At 53.5% G+C, this 22,033-nt stretch overlaps 1 protein-coding gene across 1 annotated transcript; it reads left to right on the top strand.

Moving 5' to 3' along the window:
- Positions 1 to 3,799: 3,799 nt before the first annotated feature.
- On the top strand, positions 3,800 to 6,787 carry LOC135982092 (L-gulonolactone oxidase-like). The gene is made up of 3 exons (XM_065587277.1): positions 3,800 to 3,996; positions 5,084 to 5,174; positions 6,380 to 6,787. The coding sequence occupies exons 1-3, from the start codon at positions 3,800 to 3,802 to the stop codon at positions 6,506 to 6,508; spliced, it is 417 nt and encodes a 138-aa protein (XP_065443349.1). The 3' UTR covers positions 6,509 to 6,787.
- The last annotated feature ends 15,246 nt before the right edge of the window (positions 6,788 to 22,033 follow it).

The following is a 22,033-nucleotide window of genomic DNA, read 5'->3' as shown; positions in this document are numbered from 1 at the left end:
CTTCCATGACAACAAGAAGTGAGTTTCTGGCATTCGTGGTTGTTCAGAAAAGAAAAAATGTGACCCAAGTGCATCCTAAAGCCTGAAAACCCAGAAGGTGAATTAACAGAACCCAAATTTATTATTAATTATTATTATTATTTTAATCATGGTTTTGGAACCAAACTCTCGATTTCTGGGGGACCTGACTCAAGATTTTTTCTAGGTTAAAACAATAACTTGAACATCACATTTCATGGCTCATTTCCTGTGGCGTGTTCCTGGGGCGCTACAGCCTTCTCGCGGGAGGTGTAGCCTGTGTAGTGCGCAGCCTTGTCAGGCTAATTGTCTGCTTCGGGAGGGGAGCCATGCATCTGTAACGCTGTCACGCACTGCGAACCAGTCTCCTGCCGCCAGCATCCGAGAGGATGAGCCCAAAAGGATTAAGCAGGCCCTAGAGCTACGGTGAGTGTCTGATTTGGATGATCTTTTCCATCTGAGCCACATTCTGTGATACCTCCCTAGGAGAGATGCGTCTATGATGCATATGAACATTATCGTATATGACTTTCCTCCCCTTCTTAGCTGGATGCTTAGAGCGTCATGCTGACCCAGCGTACTCCGCAGAACTCCACGGAGTAATTCCTGAGTGATATTGTGTGTGTGAGAGCAGAAACAAGCTCCCGGGATACACAGCTGAGCTTTCCAATGCTGCTGTTTGCTCTTCTGTGCAGGTTTCTGTCGCATTTTGCAAACTGAGCCAACATCAGGGATTACGGAGCTCCTATTAATACCAAAGACACCACACGCTCCAAGATGTCACTACACGAGGGGCATTTGGCCTTGGGAGACCTGCAAATATTCCAGCATCAGGGAAGTGTCTCAAGAGTGTCATATGTGAGGTAATTGTCCTGTTCTACTCGGCACTGGTGGGCCTCATCTGAAGTACTGTGTCCAGTTCCAGGTGCCACACATTCTGAAAGATGTGGACAGGGCCGGCGCTTCCATTTAGGCAACCTAGGCGGTCGCCTAGGGCACCAGGATTTGGGGGGGCGGCATTTTGCTGCCCTTGGCGGCAATTCGGCAGTGGGGGGGTCCTTCCGCGCTCCGGGTCTTCGGCGGCAATTCTGCGGCGGGTCCTTCACTCGCTCCGGGACCCGCCGCTGAAGTGCCCCAAAGACCGGGAGTGCGGAAGGACCCCCCCGCCGCAGAATTGCCGACGACGACCGGGAGCGTGGAAGGACCCCCGCCTAGGGTGCCAAAAACCCTGGCGCTGCTCCTGGATGTGGACAAATTGGAGAGAGTCCAGAGGAGAGCAACAAAAACTGATCAAAGCTTTCGAAAACCTGACCTATGAGGAAAGGTTAAAAAAAAGGGCATGTTTATTTCTAAGAAAAGACGACTGGGAGGTGTGGGGGGAATGGATAACAGCCTTCCAATACGTGACTGGCTGCTATAAAGAAGAGAGCGATCAATTGTTCTCCATGTCCATTGGCGGTAGGACAAGAAGTCATGGGCTTAACCTGTGGCAAAGGAGATGTAGGTTAGATATTCGGGGAAGTGTTCTAACTCCAAGGGGAGTGACGCTCTGGAACTGGCTCCACGAAAGGTTGTGGACTCCTCGTCATTGGAGGTTTTTCAGAACAGCTGGACAAACACCTGTCAGGGCAGGTCTAGGGTTACCTGGCCCTGCCACAACGCAGGGGGCTGGACTTGATGACTTCTCAGGTCCCTTCCAACCCTATGTTGCTATGATTCTACGATAAAAGACGTGACCCCACAGGGGTCAAAAGCAAAGGCCAGGCTCAGCCGTGGCCTGCCTCTGAACTTCCACCAATACAGCTGCAGTGACTCCAGCGGCGTTATTCCTCTCCTACGCTGACGTCAGGAGATCAGAATCAAGGCCATTGTTGCTATTCTTCTCCCAAGTTGTTTCAGTTCCCTCAGCATGTAAGCCGGTCTTGCACCCTCGCCTCCCTCCCCCGCAGTTCAGTATTGCTTCCATCTGGCTAGTGTCTGCCCCTTCCCTCGCTCCCCCTGGATTGTCTCTTTCCCCGGTGGGTTGCCCTGATGGCCTGCACCCTTTCTGACGCCTGGTTTCTCAGCGGAGGACGAGTCCTGAAAAGGGGCCACGCCAGGGACGCCGGTATCCCATTGACAGGCTGAATAATTCAGCTTCAGTTGCAGATTGTCTAGTGTACATGACATGGGGGAGGCTTAATTTCTCTTTGGCTTGTCTGAGTTATCCTGGAATAGAGTCCCAGAGACAGAGATTCCAAGGCCAGGAGAGACCAGCTGGGAGGGGTTGCAAGTGTTTTGGAGGACAGGATTAAAATTCAAAATGATCTGGACAAACTGGAGAAATGGTCTGAAGTAAATGGGATGAACTTCAATAAGGACAAATGCAAAGTACTCCATTTAGGAAGGAACAATCAGTTGACCACAAGCAGGGTTGGACAAAGCAAGCGTGTGAGCAATGCTGCCGTGCCTTTGTGCCTCCGTGTTCTCCTCTTAGCATTTGTCTATCTTGTCTATTTAGATGGTAAGCTTTTGGAGTAGGAACTGTCTCATTAAGTGACTGTGTGGGATACCCTGCCCGTGGGGAAAGTTTCTTCCTGACCTGAGTGAGAGGGTGGCTTATGCCCTGAAGCATGAGGGTTTCCCAGAGCTACTGTGTGTCATTACTACAGGTGAAAAAACAGGGAAATGACAAAGCCTGTTAGCAGGCTCCCAGCTGTACTTTGTGGTCTCATTACACTCTTCGCTTTGTTCATCAGTAGGATCCCATGGTAGCTAGCGTGGGGACTTGCACAGCGATTGAGAGTTAAAAGCGCTGAGCTGTGCTGACCTCCCCAGTGTTGCATAGAAACTCAGCAGCATCGCTTCCCTGTTAGCCTGAGGGGCCGTTCTGCAGGGACCAGCTCTGCTGGTGGTGAGAGGCTGGAAGGTGGTTCTGGTCCCGGCTTAGCTCGCAGTATCTTCTCTTTGATAACGACTCCGCACATAAATCGCTCACAAAAGGGAGGGATTTTAATGCCAGCTAGAGCCAAGTGTGGTGCAGGCACCTGTGAAAGCTTCCCTGCCCCTCAGGTCTGCCAGTGTGCCTCAGCCCCAAACCCGCAGCCCCCCCTGACTCTTCCAGCCCCGCTCCCCCTCAGCTCTGCCAGCGTGCCTCAGCCCCAACCTGCAGCCCCCCCTGACTCTTCCAGCCCTGCTCCCCCTCAGCTCTGCGAGCCCACCACAGCCCACTGGCTATTCCAGCACTCCCCCTCAGCTCTGCCAGTGTGCCTCACCCCCAAACCCACAGCCCCCCCTGACTCTTCCAGCCCTGCTCCCCGCAGCTATTCTATTCTATCGCCTAGAACTGGAAGGGACCTTGAAAGGTCATCAAGTCCAGCCCCCTGCCTTCACTAGCAGGACCAAGTACTGATTTTGCCCCAGATCCCTAAATGGCCCCCTCAAGGATTGAACTTACAACCCTGGGTTTAGCAGGCCAATGCTCAAGCCACTGAGCTATCCCTCCCCCCAATGCCAATGGGTTTAACTCTGCCAATGCCCTTCAGCCCAACCTTCAGCCCCCTGCTATCCCAGCCCTGGGCACCCCCCGCAGAACTCTGCTGATCCCCTCAGTCCGAACCCACAGCCCCCTGCTATCCCAGCCCTGGGCACCCCCACACAGCTCTGCTGGTGCCCCTCAATCTCGACCCCCAGCCCCTGCCCTTCCAGCGCTAGGGGGAGATGTGGTCAGGCTCTGAGCTCACCCCACTGTGGGGAAGGGCGGTTTGAGGCCCAGCAGCGAGATGGTGGCTCCAATGCTAACATGCGCTCTGGGGGCGGTTTGCACCTGGGCAGTGAGAAGACGAAGGAGGCCCTGCTGGAGCTGAAGGCCGTGCTGGAGAACAACCCCAAAGTGGTGGCACACTACCCAGTGGAGGTGCACTTTGCTCGGGGGGACGACATCTTGCTGAGTCCCTGTTTCCAGAGAGACAGCTGCTACATGAACATCATCATGTACAGGTAAAGCGGGGGCTGGGCCGGGAGGAACGGGGCTCTGGCTCTGGCAGGGCCGGGGGCTGCAGCACAAGCCAGAGTTAACCTGCACATTGGAAGCTGGTGTTACCAGACGTCGACGGCTCGGCCGATCCGGATCTCACTGCTCGTGCTCCGCTCGGAGTTGGTGGGCGGCGACCCCAGAGTTCTCTTCCCCTGCTGCACGGGGGCAGAAAAACTGTCCAGTGTCTTGAGAGTCCTGACTTATATTCCCAGCTATGGGACCTTGGGCCAGTCAAGTCCCCTCCCCGTGCCTCAGTTTCCCCACATGTCACGTGGGGATTACAACACGGGCTGGTTCATGGGGATTTTAAGGGTTGAGTTGATTATTTATTCCCAGCTGGTTGGTTTGATCATGAACATGAGATTAAAAGAGCTGTCGGGTCCTGTCCCACTGGGAATTCTTATTGTTACTTGTTGTTAATTGTTCGTATTGTGGGGATGTCTAGGGGCCCCGTCATGGACCAGGACCCCATTGTGCTGGACAAACACAGACCCAAAAATGTTCCTCAGCCTGTTCCCCAGGGCCCTGTCCGGTCTGATGTTAAATGTCCCAAGCGATGGGTCTCCAGCCCTTTCCCGGGGGACACTGCACAGCAGAGATCCACCATCTCCCTCCCGAGAAGCTTTTCCTGACATTCACCCCAGGTGCCCGGGGCTCAGTTTTAACCCAGGCTTAGGAGACAGAGCGCGTCTAGTCTGAGCTGGAGCAGAGTCTACCGCAGGCCCTACCCAGCTGGGGTTAGTCCTTGAGCTCACGTGGCCGCGGCTGCTGCTTCTAGCGCTGACAGTGCCGGGTTCACACCCCACTGCTGGCCCGAGTAGGGCTGGCTGCAGAACTCAGACTCCAGTAGGTCCCATGAGCATCCCCCAGTGGGGAAATCCATAACCTCTGTGAAGGCGAGGGTAGCTCTGTCTCCCCCAGTGACCAGTCCATGTCAGAGGTGAATGAGTTTGTGTCATGTGCCCCCTTTGTCGTCTTAATGCCAAAGAAACCCTCTGTGAAGGGGGACGGAGGCAGCTGCTAGCCACTGACTCTGCCCTGTGCCCTCAGGCCCTATGGGAAGGACGTGCCCCGGCTGGACTATTGGCTGGCCTACGAGAGCGTCATGAAGAAGGCTGGGGGGCGACCGCACTGGGCAAAGGTACCGCTGCAGCCTGGCCCGTGGGCTCAGGGAGGAATCAGAGCGCAGGTCTCTGAGCCCAGCCCTTGCTCTTTAACCCTGTGAACTAGACACTGGGACTCACGCTCCAGGTTCTGAGGGTAACAAGGAGGGTGGCTGCGGGGGGTGGGAGGGTGGTGTAGGGCCGACCTAGATGCTCGCTGAGGCAGAGTCCTGATCCAGCTCATCTGGGAACCTTCTGGCCTGTCCTCTCTGCCATGCCCTATCTCCACTGCTGCGGGTTCCCAGCCCCCTCACTCGCTGTGAGGAGCACAGGAGGCCATATACAGGACAGTGGGGCTAGGGGCCGGGCAGGGGTGCGGTGGCATGAATCAGTCATTGTCCCTCTGGGGGCAGGGAAAGGCCTCATTAGATTTAAGGAGGGGCGGTAGGTGAGGATCGTCCTAGGGCAATGGGGCTGAGGAGAGATGGGGGAAGGGGTGGTATGGCTCAGCTTTCAGTCTAGACCCGTGAGGGCAAACGTGGCCTTTAGAACCTCATGGATGAGCAAAGTGGCCCCCTCAGACATAGAGGGTCTGTCTACACTGCACACGGAGCCCGGGCTCTGGTTCAGGTTTGAGACCAAGTCCCTCTTCCGTCCACACACCAAGCACTCAGAGCCTGGGCCCTAGGACCCTGCTAGGGGGTGGGTCAGAGCCCAGGTCCTGCTGTGAGTCGGGTCCAACCCCTGCCATTGTGCAGTGGGGATCCAGGACAAGCTGTGGACCGGAGTCAGAAGGTCTATGTTGTGCAGCGTGGACACATTAGCACGACTGGAAGACCCAGACCCAGCAATTGTAAGCCCGGGTTTACCATGCAGTGTGGATTCTCAGGGCTGGGTTTGGAAATGAGCCGCAGACCTGGGTTTACAAAACGAGAGATGTCCCTAAAGGTGTCTGAGGCAGGGGGGTTTCAGGGCAGGTTTCACTGTATGTATTAGTTCTGGCCACCCCTGGACGTCACAGACCTTCCACCTGTAAGAACCACACCACCCTGTGCTGCTCCTGTCCAGATGGAGCCAGCCTGATTGTAAAGCCTCTGGGGTCGGGACTCTGTTGCTGTGTTTGGCCCCAGGCAGTGTACGCGCCTGTAGATCTCTCCAGACGAACACACAGAGAGCTCACGTCTGCCGTTGTTGCTCAGTGTTCGTGGGCGGAGGGTTCGCTGACACAGTCTTTCTCTTGTAGGCTCACACCTGTACCTGGAAGGACTTTGAGAAGATGTATCCCGGCTTCCGGAAGTTCTGCACCATGCGGGAGGAGCTGGATCCCACCGGCATGTTCCTGAACGCGTACCTGGAAAAGGTGTTTTATTGAGGGAGGACGGGAAGCTGGAGAAGAGAAATGAAGCTTGCCAGCCCATCTCCCATGCTCTGTCCTTTAGAGATGGACAATGCTCCTTGTGAGACTTGCTCCTTCCATGATGTCCCCCAGATTAGAACCCAACCATTATCTCTCTCGGCTTCCAGCATGTCCCATCTCCATCTCTGAGGTTGGAAGCTCTTGAGTCAGGGACTGTCCTCATTTAGTGTCCTGTACAGCTCCGAACGCATTGTCAGAGAGAACACATCAATAAAGAACCAACAGTGAATGGAAACAGTCTGTAGGCTCTGTGCTGTCGGATCATGTGCTGATTCAGGGGGGCTTGGCCAGGTGCCACTCCTGGAGAAAGTGCTGGTCAGGGCATTATCTGCATGCCAGGAGTTCTGTGGATTCTGGCCCGGGTTTGAAAGGAGACAGCTTTAGCTCTATTATACAGGTGGCTGGTTCTGGTATCTCACAGCCTGGCTTCCCCAGAGTCCAGGGTGTTCGGATCCAGACCCATCTCTAAGGACAAGGTCACAGGTTCAAGTATCAGGAGAAAATGGCCAGCGTGGGGGAGAGTGAGTGTGGTAGTGAGTGTGTTGAAGCACAGGACCCGGAGATCTAGGTTCTATTCCCAGCTTTGGCACAGACCGTCTGTGTGGCTTTGGGCAAGTGGCTTCATCTATGTGTTCCCTAGCTGCAAAATTCCTTCCCCACCTGCCCAAGGGTCTGGGAGGCTCAGATCACTACTGGCTGGGTAGCAATTACAAAGCCGAGGTGTTGGGAGATACAGAGTCTCAAGCATTGAGGGGAAAAGTGATGGGTGCACATTTTTTCTCTGCATCATATGGCAGGGATTCCTGTACCCCTAAGGCTCTGCCACCGATCTGTGAGCCTCTCACCAGTCTCTGAATGCAGCTTTCTAACAGTACACTGGCAAGGGGCACCCAAAACTGGCAGAGGCTGGTACATGGCAATTTAAACCACAAACCGTAAGATAACTCCTTGATATTGTAATGAACTGTCGTGTGTGTGTGTATATGTGTTACTACTGCCCTCTACTGGATGGATTGAGAACTGCCATACTGTGTGTCACAAGCCCTATAGTGTAAATATTTAAGGGAGATTCTCCCTCTGAGCAGACTGGTCTGGGCTCTTGGAGAAGGAAGATCTGAAATGTCAATGTGAAATTCTGAGTGTCTGTGCAGTGCAGCATGGTGACAATCCTGAAGTCCAGGTTAGCAGTGGATTTGTTACAAGAGCTATTTTCCACTCCCAGATGTAAAAGCTAATTGGGAAGGTGCTGTGCATGAGAACAAGATGAGAGCCCAAGCAAGTTAGCAGCAATGAAGGGGCCGCTGCTGTATAGTCGGGCAATTAGCCTGCTCGGAGATCGGGCGGCTTCTCAGAGACTGCTGTTGGGTGGCAGCACTTTGCAAGAGGAATCTCAGAGAAACAGCAGGAGAAGCCAGCGAAGGCACATCCCATCCAGAGAGTGGGTGGCACCGTTTCTTTGCAGTCAGAATCTCACCGCTGAGTCTCATGTTCCAGGCTTCTTCAGTAACAACACAAGGTATTTCTGTTCAGGATCAGGGTTGACGCAGAATCTGCCTAGGTACTGCAGTGATTTGCTAGGTACCTGCTCATCCAGAGAGCTGCAGGCACTTTACCACAGTGGCTGAATGCCACTGTCCTCAGACTAGGTAGGGAAACTGAGGCACAGAAAGATGAGATGACTTGCCCCAGGTTACACAGTGACTCAGCAGCAGAGCTGGGAACAGACCCCACATCTCCTGAGTGCCAGCCCAGTGCCCTTTCCACTAGACCACACTGCTTCTTGTAGAGGAACGAACATTCAGCCTTGCTTTGCCAGAGGGACCATCACCTGTCACTGGCCTGGATGGGAGGGAGAATGTGCAGAGTCTAACGTCTCACAAGAGGGTGGGAAGAACTGGAGGTGGGATTTTAAATATCTCATTTTTGGGGGGTCCCTCTTCATTGTCCTAAGAGGTGCTAGTGCAGCGCAGCGACCAGTGTCAGGGGATCCGAGTTCCTCTGTTGTAATCAAAGTCTTTGTTTGCTCCACTATAACAGTGAATAATCCGCTTCCCTGGCACAAGCGTTACTGTGTGAGCTAACGGAGTCGCTCCTTTCGCTGGTAGATCTATCAGGCTGTTATCCTCTTCTGTGGACCAGCCACTAGAGGAAGACCCAACTGAGCCAGTGGGTTCCATTTATAGGCAGGAGAAAGCAGTGCTGCCCACAGCCATATGCACGTTCAACACAGGTTGTACCCCGGAGCGGGGGCAAAAGGGGCAGGTTGTTCCAGGTCCCCTGGCTGAGAGGCTCCCCAAACCTGAGTGGCATTGCAATGTGGCACCCAGGGGTACAGTGCCACTCACTGACCTCTGACCCAGCAGTGACCCTTGACACGAGAGCGGCTCAGCTGGACACGCCATGAGAAAAACGTGGGTGGGGGGGACGGAGGTACCCGGGAGAAGGCTCACAATGGGGGCTCTGAATGCTGCTAGCTTTTGATTTATTGCTCTTTTCTGAATTGCCTCATTCTTTTCTCCCCGCTGTCAATTTTTATTCCCTTCGTACCTCTCTGACGTCTAGATCTTCCATCATCGTTTCATCCTCACGCATAATCTGTTCCCTGTGATTGATCTTTAAGGCTCAGCCTTTCTCCTCCTTTCTCTGCCTTCTGTGCATTTAGTGAGCATTATCTGACCGGATCGCACAATTCTATCCCTCTGCTCTCCTGCTGCGCATTGAGAGTAACGCTCTGTAGCGAGCTAAACCAGGCCCTGCTGCCAAGGCAAACTCGGCTGCGGCACGTGGGTACGGTCAAAGCCCCTCCCCGGAGAGGTGTCGGAAAGGACGATGCGGTTAGCATGGACATGCCAGTGGCAGCTGGCCCGGATCAGAGGCAAGAGAGAATCTCATGGATTTCATGCCGGGCTATTTCTTTACCGTCACGCAGCAAAGAATAGAGCGGAAGCGGCCGTGCACAGAGCAGGAGCTGCAATACGCCTGCTGGCTGAGGAGGCTTTCTCAGGAAATACACCAGGGACGAGAACAAGGTCAGAATGCGGCATCGCAATGATTTTCCTCCTGCAGGAGGCTCAGGGTTACAGACTAACATTTACCCTCCCGTGCAGGTGGGTTTTAAAGCTCTAGGGTGGACGCTGAGTAGCGACAGCAGCTATTCCTTTGCACCAGAGACGGGCCAGATCCTGGTGGATCATGAAGATTGAACCCTCTCCTGCTCCCTCAGAGTTTGGGTCTAAATGCTGTGAACCGTCCGATCCGGATCCAACTCCGGCTGCTTCTGTGTAAGGTTCTTCCATAGCCCTTCTGTTCCCACGGGATCAACACGCCTGGCAATCTGCGCTGTGTTTATCCTCTCACCACCCCAGGGAGGCTGGGATCTCCATGGTACAGACAGGAACTGAGGCCCAGACACTCAGTGACCTGTCCAAACACACACGGCGCCTGAGGTAGAGGAGGGACTTGAACCCAGGTCTCCCCCGCAGCCTCTGCTCGTGCTCTTCCCACTGCACCGTCCTTCCTGCGAGGAGCCAGCCGGTCTCTGCAGCGGTGTAGCCAGCTGTTCCGTGTTACAGCCCATGTGCCAGGACACGTCTGACGGCTCCCGCTCCTAGCAAGGGATGGGATTCCTTTAGCTCCAGTAGCGAGGGTCATGCTCTTGGAACTGCCGAGTCTTGGTTCACGCTCTAGGCACGACCGAAATGCCAGGCATTACACCCACGCTCCCGGCTTCTAGGAAAAAGGGGTGGTTGTGTATCAGTTAGTCCCACCTCCTCTGATCAGTCCAGATGCCGGCACAGCCGGAGGCGCCGTCAGCTTCATCCTTTTCTTTCCCTGTTAGTTTTCCATTCCCTAGTCAGGGTGTTGCATAGGCAGAGGGAAGATTCCTTGTCATGTGTATTTACTCCCTGACGTGGGGCTGCCTGGCTCTTGGCCAGCACCGTGCTGCGTTCCTTAGCAATGCCTGTGCAGCGTGCCACATACACACCATGCTCTTAGGGATTGGAGAGGTGCAACGTGGGTAGTTATCTGCCATGTACAATATCTGCCCCGGCCATAAGTATCACGAGACACTGAAGGTTCAAATGGAGCCTCTCAAGGCTAAGGCAGAACTGGCGGATTTGCTGCACGGGTTTTTTTTCCTGGGACATCCCTGGGGGGACTCCTGGATACCTAAGACCACCCAAGACCAAACACATGGACCCTGGGAATAAAGCAGGGGGCAGCTTCCTTTAGCCTGGCCTCCCCTTCTGGTACAGGGTAGAATCACTTCTCACGTGCTAAAGCCTCTCTCCTGGCAGACAGAACCGAAGTTGGTTGCAGTTGCTGGGTATAGAAGTAGGAGGAGAACTGGCCATCTGGGGGGTGGATCACCGGGGCTGCCAGAAGCCTGACTTGCCAGTGATTCCCAGCTGGGAGACATTGGATCTTGTGAGGAAGAGCAGGAACGTTCTCCCTTGCAGGAACAATGCAGGATCCTGCGATGTGGGTCTTTGTCCCTGCCTTCTGGCTGGCCCGAGGTTAGGGTGTTAGCCTGGGATTCGGGCGACCTGCTCTGCCACGGGTGACCTGGAGACAATCACTCTCAGGCTGTCTCGGTGCCTTAGTTCCCTGTCTGTGCCGTGGGGATCACAGCACTGCCCTGCCTCGGGGGGCCCCGTGAGGATAAATACAGTAAAGACTCTGAGATGCTCAAGTACTGCGGTCATGCAGGGACTGGAGAAGCACTGGAGAGAGGCAGGTACTTGCTTTTTAAACAGGGTCTAGCTCTCGGGGGGTCCCTCCGCCCTGCCGCACACGCAGCCACACCTGAGCGAGTTCGGCTGGAGCCGTGTAACGGCGGCGACGCGGGTGGCAGCACCGGCTAGCGCTCCAGTACAGTCGTGCTCGGGGCCCCGGGGACGTACGTGGGCTGCTCGCCCGGGCCGCAGTGGCTACCCCACTGTTTTTAGCAAGCTAGCTCGGTATGCCGCCCCCTGCTGCCCCGACTGCAGTGCAGACAGAACCTAAGATGTGCCACGCCACGAGTCGCCAGCCAGGCCCAGACAATGGACTTTGCCTGCATTTACTCCATCTCTGTGGGCATAATTATACAATGTGATGCAAAAGAAAGTTGAGTATTTTATACACACAATAGCTGAAGACTTTGCAGAGATAAATAGATAAATAATAGCAGAGGGAGAAATACATAGGTCCAGGCAAGGTAAAATCTATGAAACTAAGATTGTGAGAGAGTGTGTGTGTGTGACTTTTGTAGGTGTGTGTGTGTGTGTGTGTGTAATATGTGCTGTTGTGTCCCTGGGATGTGTAATGTGTGCATGGATGGGCATTGTGTGGCTGGTATGTGTCATATGGGTGTTGTGTGACTGTTCTGAGTAATGTGTGGGGCTGGGTGTTTTGCGCCTGCCATGTGTCATGTGTGTTGTGTGATGTGACGTGTGTATGTGAATGAGGGATGTGTGACTTTGTGATGTGTACCATATTCATGTGCGCGAGGCAGAGATTTGACGTACACGCATCTAGCTATACACATGGAAACGTTCCCTTAGGACACCGGTACATTTACCGACCTGAGTAATTCTGCACATCGCATCATTCGCTTTATCGTCTAGGAATTCCAGCTGAACTGTGCGTAATAAATCAGTACGTACCGTTTAGCCGCACGCCCGGCAGAGATCCTTTTCTTCACGGCTCGCCTTTAACAGCCAGGTTCCAATTCTCTTGTGTCCCTTGTGAGCAGGAACATTTGAGGATGCTTTCTCTGGACGCTCGTCTCCTTTCCAGGCAGCAACTCCTTGTCTTACGCAGCCACCTTAAAGCTTCCCAAACGCTCACAGTCTGGGGCCATTCTGCTTCACCTATAAATGAAGAGCCACATTTCTTTAGTCACTTACCTGTTCGTCTACCGGGTGTTTTATCCTAGGAGGGACGGGCTAATCATGGAGCTGGTTAGTTGTTGGATAATTTCTTTGATGACTTTAATAACATTCAACAACATCAATTGTTCAGTTTGAATAGTGCGCCTGTCTCTACTTCAGACAGGTTTCAGAGCGTGTGTGCATGTGTGTGCGTGTGCGTCTGCACAGAAATATGTACCATGAAGGGCTGTGAGCAGATGTGTATTTCAAGTGCTCCGGTGTAAATCTTATGAATGAAAACGGTAAGATCGTGCGTGCTTCCTTGCAGCTAAAGATGAGCTCAAAGGCCACCACAGTACAAAATAACAGCTAGGCTGTACAGTGAAGCAGATAGTTTGCTTCATTGGATATATCCATGTCTTTCGTGTCTGGATTTCAAAGGCAGCTGTAGGAGGGTTTTAAAAGGAACTTCACACACCAGCAAGAAAACTTCCAGTCCCTTTGCTCCCCTCATCGCTGAGTTTGCAGGCGAAGCTTTGCTCGGCTGCCCTTTTGCTATTAAGCACATGCATATCATCTCCCTGGGCGTGTTCTTGTGTAAGCAGCTTTCTCCTAGCGAACCTGCCAAGATCAGAAAGAGACCCCTTCCCTGTCGGACGAAGCGCGGGGAGGAGGAAGGGTTGGGATGGCTAAGGAAGATGCCAGCTGGAGCCCTGCTCAGTGTTGTCCAACCAAAGTTCCTTCGTGCAATCAGAACTGAAAGCCTCCCGCTCTGTCCACAGCCCCACCGCTCCCCCACCGCGCAGCAGGGTCTGATCAACACCCCGGTGAGCAGAATCACAGGCTCCGGAGCAAACTGATCTATTCTCCCCTTCTCCTCCTCTCGCCAGCATCACTGAACAGTGCTCCAGGAACGAAGTGGTCCTAGCTGGGATCTCTCCAGTCCAGGCGGTTTCACGCCTTGGCTGAGTGGCCGCCTTGCTCAGGGATGCTGCATCTCAGCCAGCGCTGGCAAGAGTGATGAAGATCTCCCCAGCGCTGACACTAGACCCTGACGCCATGAAGGGAGTAGGGGGAGGAGGCACCGGCGGAATCATCCAGTTAGCGCTGGCTGCAGTGGGGGGCTCGGGGCCTGGGGACGGAGGGTTCATTTTACAACTAGATCCGCTAACTCCGGCTTCAGTCGGGCTCCTCTTCTGTGGGGGGCTAACGGCGCCACTGCCCCAGATTGTAAAGCACCGGAGCGTCGTGATTTATTCACCAGCCTTTCCAGTGCACAGCTCGTCCCGAGCAGGAGCAGATTGTGTCTGAGAGAGCCTGGAGGAAGGGGGGGAAGGGAAGCAAATGTCCTGGGGACTTAAAATAAAGGGGAAGGGGCTACAATGCATGTACACACACACACTCACACACACACAATCTCTTCCCCTGGACACATGCACTGACACACACACAGATGCAATCTGTCCCTGCGGACATACACACTCTCTCTCTCACACACAATCTCTTCCTCTGGACACACACACACACACAGATATAATCTCTCCCTCTGGACAGATTCCATTTGTCATCGTGGGAGTGAATTCCCTAAGGCTTGGGAGTCCGTCCTGTCCCTCATGACGGTCAGTGGTGTTATTATTTCATGTTTGTATTCAGTGGCTCCCAGCCAGGAATGAGGCTCCCGTTCTTTGTGCTAGGAGCTGTACACACACATCTAAAGAGACGGCCCTTGCTTCTGTCCCAAAGCCTGTGCATGAAAGAGACAGAATCATGCTCCTTATCGGGGACAAGTAGCCACAGGGGGCCATCCCCCAAGCAGCGGGGGGCATGAATCTCCCCCTACTCACTCTGGTTTCATCGTCAGCATTGGGGGGGGGGGGTCACTTTTGATTTGTGCTCAGGGTCCGTGCGAGGAGAAATCAGGCTGGGTGCAGGGCGGCCCACTGCTGGGCAGATGGTACCTGTCTCTCTCAGCCCCCAGAGCGGGAGAAGTCTGTCTCTTGTACACTTCGGCAGCCCTGGGCCAGCTTGCCATGGCCACAAGGGGTGTGAGGATGTGTGAGATGTCAGCATCAGATCGATATGGGGGGCAGATGATGTAGGGTTCCCAGGGGCCCAGTTTTCGACCAGAAAGTCCGGTCAAAAGGGGACCGGGCAGTGTCTGGTCAGATGTACTGACCGGACACCAAGAGTCTGGTTACTGCGGGCAGGGGTATGGGAGGTGCCGGGTCATCAACCCGTGTGAGCCCCTGCTCAGCCGGTGCCAGCGCCTACCTGCATCTCATGGCCAGGCAGGCTCCGCGTCATGGGCTGCAGCTCCCGTCCAGCCCCAGGGCAGAGGGAGCCCAGCTGGTGGGGGGGCGGGAGGTGGAGCGGAGCCAGTTATGGGGAAGCAGGAAGGGGAAAGGAGAGAGTGGGGGGCAGGGCCTGGAGGAAGTGGTGAAGCAGGAGGCGGGGCCTTGGGGGAAAGGGTGGAGCAAGGGGCGGGGCCTCGAGGGAAGAGACAGAGCAGGGGGCAGGGCAGGGGGGGCTGGTTGTCAGCATTTAGAAAGTTGGTGGGTGACCCTAATTATCCCCCATCTGCTGCCGCAGGGTTTCTTACATCTTCCTCTGAGAGATCTGGGGCCGGCCAGTGTCGGAGACGGGCTACTGGGCTAGATGGACCCTGGTTCTGATCCAGCGTGGGAATTCGTACGTTCCTCTGTGTGCGCGCAGGCCCAGGTCACGTTCTGAAGTTGCTTGATGGGGATGAGGTTCAAAGTTGCAAAGAAATAGCAGAAGCTTGTCCTGGGGGTGGGGGGATGGGTCGTTAGATCTGATGTTTTAGGACATTTGCGCTTGTTGTAGCAGAGCTGAAGCTACCACAGCCGGGGCACGGGGAGGGAATGTGCATCGGCCACTAGGGGGCACATGAGTCAACCGAAAAGCTGGCCTTGGTTAAGGGAAGGACCAGAGCTCACAAGCCGTCCCACGTTCTGTAGAGCAGGGAATCGCGATTCGTCTTTCTGGGGCCGTCCGCGCACAAAGGAGGACACAGGAGGGATTGGAAACCAACACTGAGCCAGTGAGGCCATGGGGAGTTAGTTTAAAAAACTGCAGTTCATTTTAGAGCTGTAAGAAACGACTGATTTCTGGCAGGGTCGGAGCTCGAAGGGCTGGATACAGAATTCCAGGGGAGCGGTGAAATGTACAGGGGTGTGTATGTGTGTGTGTGTGTGTGTATATGAGTGTGTGGGGGGGGGGCAAGAGGGGGCGCTCTTTCCGCTGACACCGGGAGCTTTCCTAGCAGGGTTTTGACTGACACTGCAACTTCTGTGTCCTTCAAAAACGACCCTCGCGCCTGCTTGTGCCGCGGGAATCCAAGGCTGGCAACTCGAGGCAGGTCTAAAGAACCATGGGAGGGGAATTCACCCCCGTGCAGAGGGACAGGAATAGCCCTGGGCAGCCCCGGTCCAGCTAACGGTCCGATGGGTCCCTCAGGCCTGCCTCCATCGCCAGCGTGTTACGTTTTCCAACGAGCACCTTCCTGCTTTCTCCCCTAGTTGTCCACAGAGCTACCTCCTTCCCCTGCTTCGGGCCCTGCTTCAAACTCTCCTCTGCGAGGAGGCCAAGAACAGACTTGACAATGGTCAGGCAGCTGGTGTGCAGAGCAGGGGTATCTGGCGGGGTTGGAGGGGCATGGGCCCCCACTCTTTACCATCCGTAAGGGCGAGCAAGGGGGCAAGGGGGCGGAGAAGACCGAGAGGGAGGCGGGGTTTTGAGGGGAAGAGGTGGCGTGGAAGTGGGGCCTAGGGGAGAAGTGGCGGTACAAAGGCAGGGCTTTGGGGGGAAGGGGCAGCATGTGAGCAGGACTTTGGGGTAAAGGGGCAGGGAGAGAGATCACAAATAGGACCACTTAGTTTGGGCACAGGTGACCCCCCCCCTAGTTTTAGGAAGCGTCCCCCACGGCCTGTCCTACTGGCCAGTCCTGTCTCCTTGTTTCCTTGTCCTCCCCTCTCTGTCTCCATCTTATACTTAGCCTGGCAGCACTTTGGGGCAGGGACTGTCTCTGTGTTCTGTAGTTTGTACAGCACCTAGCACATACAACTCAGCAAGAGCTGCCCTGGGGGCTTCCCTGCCGGCCCTCTGCCTGGGGTGAAGGTGACCTGATGGGAACTGACTTAGCTATGCCCTCAGATGGTCCCGCCCTCGCAGGACCTGAGCAGGTCGCTAACAATAACTGATTTACCCGTGACACCTCCCCGGGGAGGTCGGGCAGGCCCAGCTGGGTGCTATCACCACCGGCCCATCCTCTGCTGTGTGTGCGGTGTTGCTTGTGGTGCGATGAAGTTTGGTTGCAGGCGGGCGGCAGTCAGGGGTTAATCGCCACGGCAGGAGATGGGGGGGCCCTTCTGGGCCCCTTGGCGTGTAGCTGGTATGGCTGTGGACTCTCGTACGCCTGCTCCGCACCGTTCTCCAGAACACCTCCGGATGCAGCCCATTATCTCAATGGAGCTCAGATCGCCGGCTCCGATCCTGTGATCGGATCCATGCGGGCAGAGCCTTGTGCCCTCACAGAGCCCTGGCACTTCCCGCTGGGGCTGTCATCAGCCTTCTCCTGCTTGTCTGGCCCCCGGCCCACTGCCTCTTGGGGCATGTTTACACTGCAAAAACCGAACCACCCACAGCGGCAAGTCTCAGAGTCCAGGGCTGCAGACTCGGGCTTGTGTTGTGGGGCTCAAACCAGCCGGGAGTGGAGCTGGGGCTCTGAGACCTGCCCCTCGTCGGGCTTCACAGCCCTGGCTCCAGCCCAAGCGCCCGGTAGCGGGAGTCCCCGGCTGCCAACCTGGGTGCTGAGGCTCGCTGCTGCGGGTGTTTCTGGGCAGTGTAGACGCACCGTAGCTTGCCCTGCCCATTCAATGGCTCAGCGCTTCCATAGGGCTGGCAATGCTGGCAGGCTACAGAGCTGCTATGGCTCCCCCAGGCTGCTGCAATGTGGGGCAGGTGATGGGGTGCCCACCCCACACAAGGCTGGCTGGGGGCAGGCCAATGAACTGCCCAGGCTGCACCAGGAGGAGAAGCCAGGGAGCCGGGATTAATCAGATGAGACTCAGCTGGACAGGAACAGGAGGGGCTGGATAAAGCCCAGGAGCTGAGCGCAGACGGGGGCTGCAGTCACTGCCTGGGAGACGGGAGGGGTGGTTGGGGCTATAGAGACAGGGACTCTATGGTTACTCCCTGGCAAACCCAGAGCGGGGAGGAGCCAGACGGTTAGGAAAGGCTCAGGGGGAAAGCAGGACACTGCAGATCTTGTATCGGAGGGGTGGCCGTGTTAGTCTGGATCTGTAAAAAGCGACAAATAGTCCTGTGGCACCTTATAGACTAACAGACGGATTGGAGCATTCGCTTTCGTGGGTGTATACTCACTTCGTCAGACGCGTGTAATGGAAATTTCCAGAGGCAGGTATACATGTGCAGGCAAGAATCCGTCTAGAGCAGGGGTTCCCAAACTTCAACAACCTGTGAACCCCTTTCACTAAAATGTCAAGTCTCGGGAACCCCCTCCTAAAAATGTCTATTTCCAGGGATTTTCTTCTTTATCTGAGTATAAATGATAAAAGCAGTGATCTGGGAAATATAAAATGTGTGTTTGACATGCGTATTACACACTATTTATTATTTATTATTATTTATCATTACACTATTTTTATTACATTATGAAAATGGTAACACTCTTCCAAGATCTCACTTTCGTAGCTTGTATCACTTTGAATAAGCCTGTTATAAGACAAGGCTCCTATGTTTCATCAAGGAGTATCGGATGTGAAACATCATGAAGGTATTTAAGAAGCCAACTCAAAGAGTTCCTCCTACACAAGCATTCAGGTCTTGAGCAGTCCAGGCAAACAACGCACATTACAACAAAGCTTAAACTTGTTCTTCATAATAATTTAAAAAAACAATACTAGCTGCCTATTTAATTTTAAAAACAGCAAAAAATATCCACCGCCCTTTCCATGTCTTATAAGGAGTCTCGAAGTTGAAATCTCCTCAGTGTGATAGAGATGCTTGCTTTGATCTGCTTAGCTCTTGGAAGTCCAGGGGCCCCAGGCTGCTGGCCCCGTGCTACCTGGGGTCACTAGGGACAGCTCTGTCTGCCATTAGGGATTTTTTTTCCCGAGAACCCCCTGTAACATTTCGCGAACCCCCAGGGATTCACAAACCCCAGTTTGGGAACCACTGGTCTAGAGATAACGAGGTTAGTTCAATCAGGGAGGATGAGGCCCTCATCTAGCAGTTGAGGTGTGAACACCAAGGGAGGAGAAACTGCTTCTGTAGTTGGCTAGCCATTCACAGTCTTTGTTTAATCCTGATCTGATGGTGTCAAATTTGCAAATGAACTGGAGCTCAGCAGTTTCTCTTTGGAGTCTGGTCCTGAAGTTTTTTTGCGGTAAGATGGCTACCTTTACATCTGCTATTGTGTGGCCAGGGAGGTTGAAGTGTTCTCCTACCTACAGGTTTTTGTATATTGCCATTGCTAATAACACATAAATTGTGTCCATTTATACTTTTACGTAGGGATTGTCCAGTTTGGCCGATGTACATAGCAGAGGGGCATTGCTGGCATATGATGGCGTATATTACATTGGTGGATGTGCAGGTGAATGAACCGGTGATGTTGTGGCTGATCTGGTTAGGTCCTGTGATGGTGTCGCTGGTGTAGATATGTGGGCAGAGTTGGCATCGAGGTTTGTTGCATGGATTGGTTCCTGAGTTAGAGTTACTATGGTGCGGTGTGTGGTTGCTGGTGAGAATATGCTTAAGGTTGGCGGGTTGTGTGTGGGTGAGGACTGGCCTGCCTCCCAAGGTCTGTGAAAGCGAGGGGTCGTTGTCCAGGATGGGTTGTAGATCACTGATGATGCATTGGAGAGGTTTTACCTGGGGACTGTAGGTGATGGCCAGTGGAGTTCTGTTGGTTTCTTTCTTGGGCTTGTCTTGCAGCAGGAGGCTTCTGGGTACACATCTGGCTCTGTTGATTTGTTTCCTTATTTCCTTGTGTGGGTATCGTAGTTTGAGAATGCTTGGTGAAGATCTTGTAGGTGTTGGTGTCTGTCTGAGGGGTTGGAGCAAATGCGGTTGTACCTCAGTGCTTGGCTGTAGACGATGGATCGTGTGGTGTGTCTGGGATGGAAGCTGGAGGCATGAAGGTAGGTATAGCGGTTGGTGGGTTTTCGGTATAGGGTGGTGTTAACGTGAGCGTCACTTATTTGTACCGTGGTGTCTAGGAAGTGGACCTCCCGTGTAGATTGGTCCAGGCTGAGGTTGATGGTGGGGTGGAAGCTGTTGAAATCATGGTGGAATTCTTCCGGGGTCTCCTTCCCATGGGTCCAGATGATGAAGATGTCATCAATATAGCGTAGGTAGAGAAGGGGCATGAGTGGACGAGAGCTGAGGAAGCGTTGTTCCAGGTCAGCCATAAAAATGTTGGCGTATTGTGGGGCCATGCGGGTGCCCATAGCGGTGCCACTGGTCTGGAGGTATATATTGTCATCAAATTTGAAATAGTTGTGTGTGAGGATAAAGTCACAGAGCTCAGCAATAAGTTGTGCTGTGTCATCATCAGGGATACTGTTCCTGACAGCTTGTATTCCAACTGTGTGTGGGATGTTTGTGTAGAGAGCCTCTACATCCATGGTGGCTAGGATGGTGTTTTCTGGGAGGTCACCAATGCATTGTAGTTTTCTCAGGAAATCTGTGGTGTCACGGAGATAGCTGGGAGTGCTGGTGGCGTAGTATCTGAGTAGGGATTCCACATATCCGGACAGTCCTTCAATGAGAGTGCCAGTACCCGAGATGATGGGGCGTCCAGGATTTCCAGGTTTGTGGATCTTGGGTAGTAGATAGAATAACCCCGGTCGGGGCTCTAAGGGTGTGTTGATTTGTTCCTGTGTTAGTGTAGGGAGTGTCCTGAGTAGATGGTGCAGTTTCTTAGTGTATTCCTCAGTGGGATCTGAGGAAAGTGGCCTGTAGAATTTGGTATTGGAGAGTTGTCTGGCAGCCTCCTTCTGGTAGTCAGACCTGTTCATCAGTGATCTACAGCCCATCCTGGACAATGATCCCTCACTTTCACAGACCTTGGGAGGCAGGCCAGTCCTCGCCCACAGACAACCTGCCAGCCTTAAGCATATTCTCACCAGCAACCACGCACTGCACCATTACAACTCTAACTCAGGAACCAACCCATGCAACAAACCTCGATGCCAACTCTGCCCACATATCTACACCAGCAACACCATCACAGGACCTAACCAGATCAGCTACAACATCACCGGCTCATTCACCTGCACGTCCACCAATGTTATACATGCCATCATGTGCCAGCAATGCCCCTCTGCTATGTACATTGGCCAAACTGGACAGTCACTACACAAGAGGATTAATGGACACAAGTCAGATATCAGGAATGGCAATATACAAAAACCTGTAGGAGAACACTTCAACCTCCCTGGCCACACAATAGCAGATGTAAAGGTAGCCATCTTACCGCAAAAAAACTTCAGGACCAGACTCCAAAGAGAAACTGCTGAGCTCCAGTTCATTTGCAAATTTGACACCATCAGATCAGGATTAAACAAAGACTGTGAATGGCTATCCAACTACAGAAGCAGTTTCTCCTCCCTTGGTGTTCACACCTCAACTGCTAGCAGAGCACCTCACCCTCCCTGATTGAACTAACCTCGTTATCTCCATACTGATTTATACCTGCCTCTGGAGATTTCCATTACTTGCATCTGAAGAAGTGAGGTTCTTACCCAAGAAAGCTTATGCTCCCAATACTTCTGTTAGTCTTAACGGTGCCACAGGACCCTCTGTTGCTTTTTACAGATTCAGACTAACACGGCTACCCCTCTGATACTTGACTAAAACCTTCTTATGCATGAATCACAATAACAATCCCAAACTAATATATTATTGCTTATCCTATGAAAACTTATTTTGATCTGTCTACTTCTATCATCTTTTCTCCGCTGTTCATTTCACTGGCCCCATCCAGTTGCTCTTATCTTACAGGTCTGTTTTTGCGGCCTTAGGTTTTGCTTGTTAGGTTGTCTTGGGAGGCACCTGAAGTTACCAAGTCCCCATTTCACCCGGCTGTTTACACGGACCAAGGTTTTACAAAGTCAGACACACAAGCCAGGTTTCACGCAAGCCTGAAGTTTTTTCAGTTAAGTTCTGGAATGCTGCATCAGCAGAGACCCAAAGAAAAAGTAAAAATTCCTGTTTCCTGATATTATCATCATTTCTCTAACATTTGTGTGTGTGTGTGTGATATTTGTCTAACACATTTCATTGCACCGTTTTCTAACAAGGCAAACAGCTGGCTTGGGCCCAGGTGCAGAGAAAGGGCCAGAGATGGTGATTTCCCTCAGGGTGTAACTCCACTGACTCCCCGGTGGGCCATTCTCGCCACCTCGTGATTCCATTTACTTCAGTGGGGCTAGCCCTGATTTACACCAGAGTCAGGCCCAAAGGACCTGTGTCGACTCACCTGATCCTACTCATTAAGGGTAGAATTCACCCTGTGCAGAGACACAGCACGAGGCCCAGGCACCACCCACAAACAGGCCTTCAGTGTGAGGTCCTGGGC

Source organism: Chrysemys picta, chromosome 3 (assembly GCF_011386835.1).
Source record: "Chrysemys picta bellii isolate R12L10 chromosome 3, ASM1138683v2, whole genome shotgun sequence".
NCBI lineage: Eukaryota > Metazoa > Chordata > Testudines > Emydidae > Chrysemys > Chrysemys picta.
The sequence above is the reverse complement of the archived record's forward strand: the minus strand, read 5'-3'. Positions and strand labels throughout refer to the sequence as shown.

Bases quoted from the DNA above. Each gene is read 5' to 3' on its own strand.
- LOC135982092 (XM_065587277.1), top strand. From the start codon at position 3,800: ATGCGCTCTGGGGGCGGTTTGCACCTGGGCAGTGAGAAGACGAAGGAG. The intron at 3,997-5,083 runs GTAAAGCGGGGG...CTGTGCCCTCAG, and splicing joins ATGAACATCATCATGTACAG to GCCCTATGGGAAGGACGTGC. The intron at 5,175-6,379 runs GTACCGCTGCAG...TTTCTCTTGTAG, and splicing joins GGCGACCGCACTGGGCAAAG to GCTCACACCTGTACCTGGAA.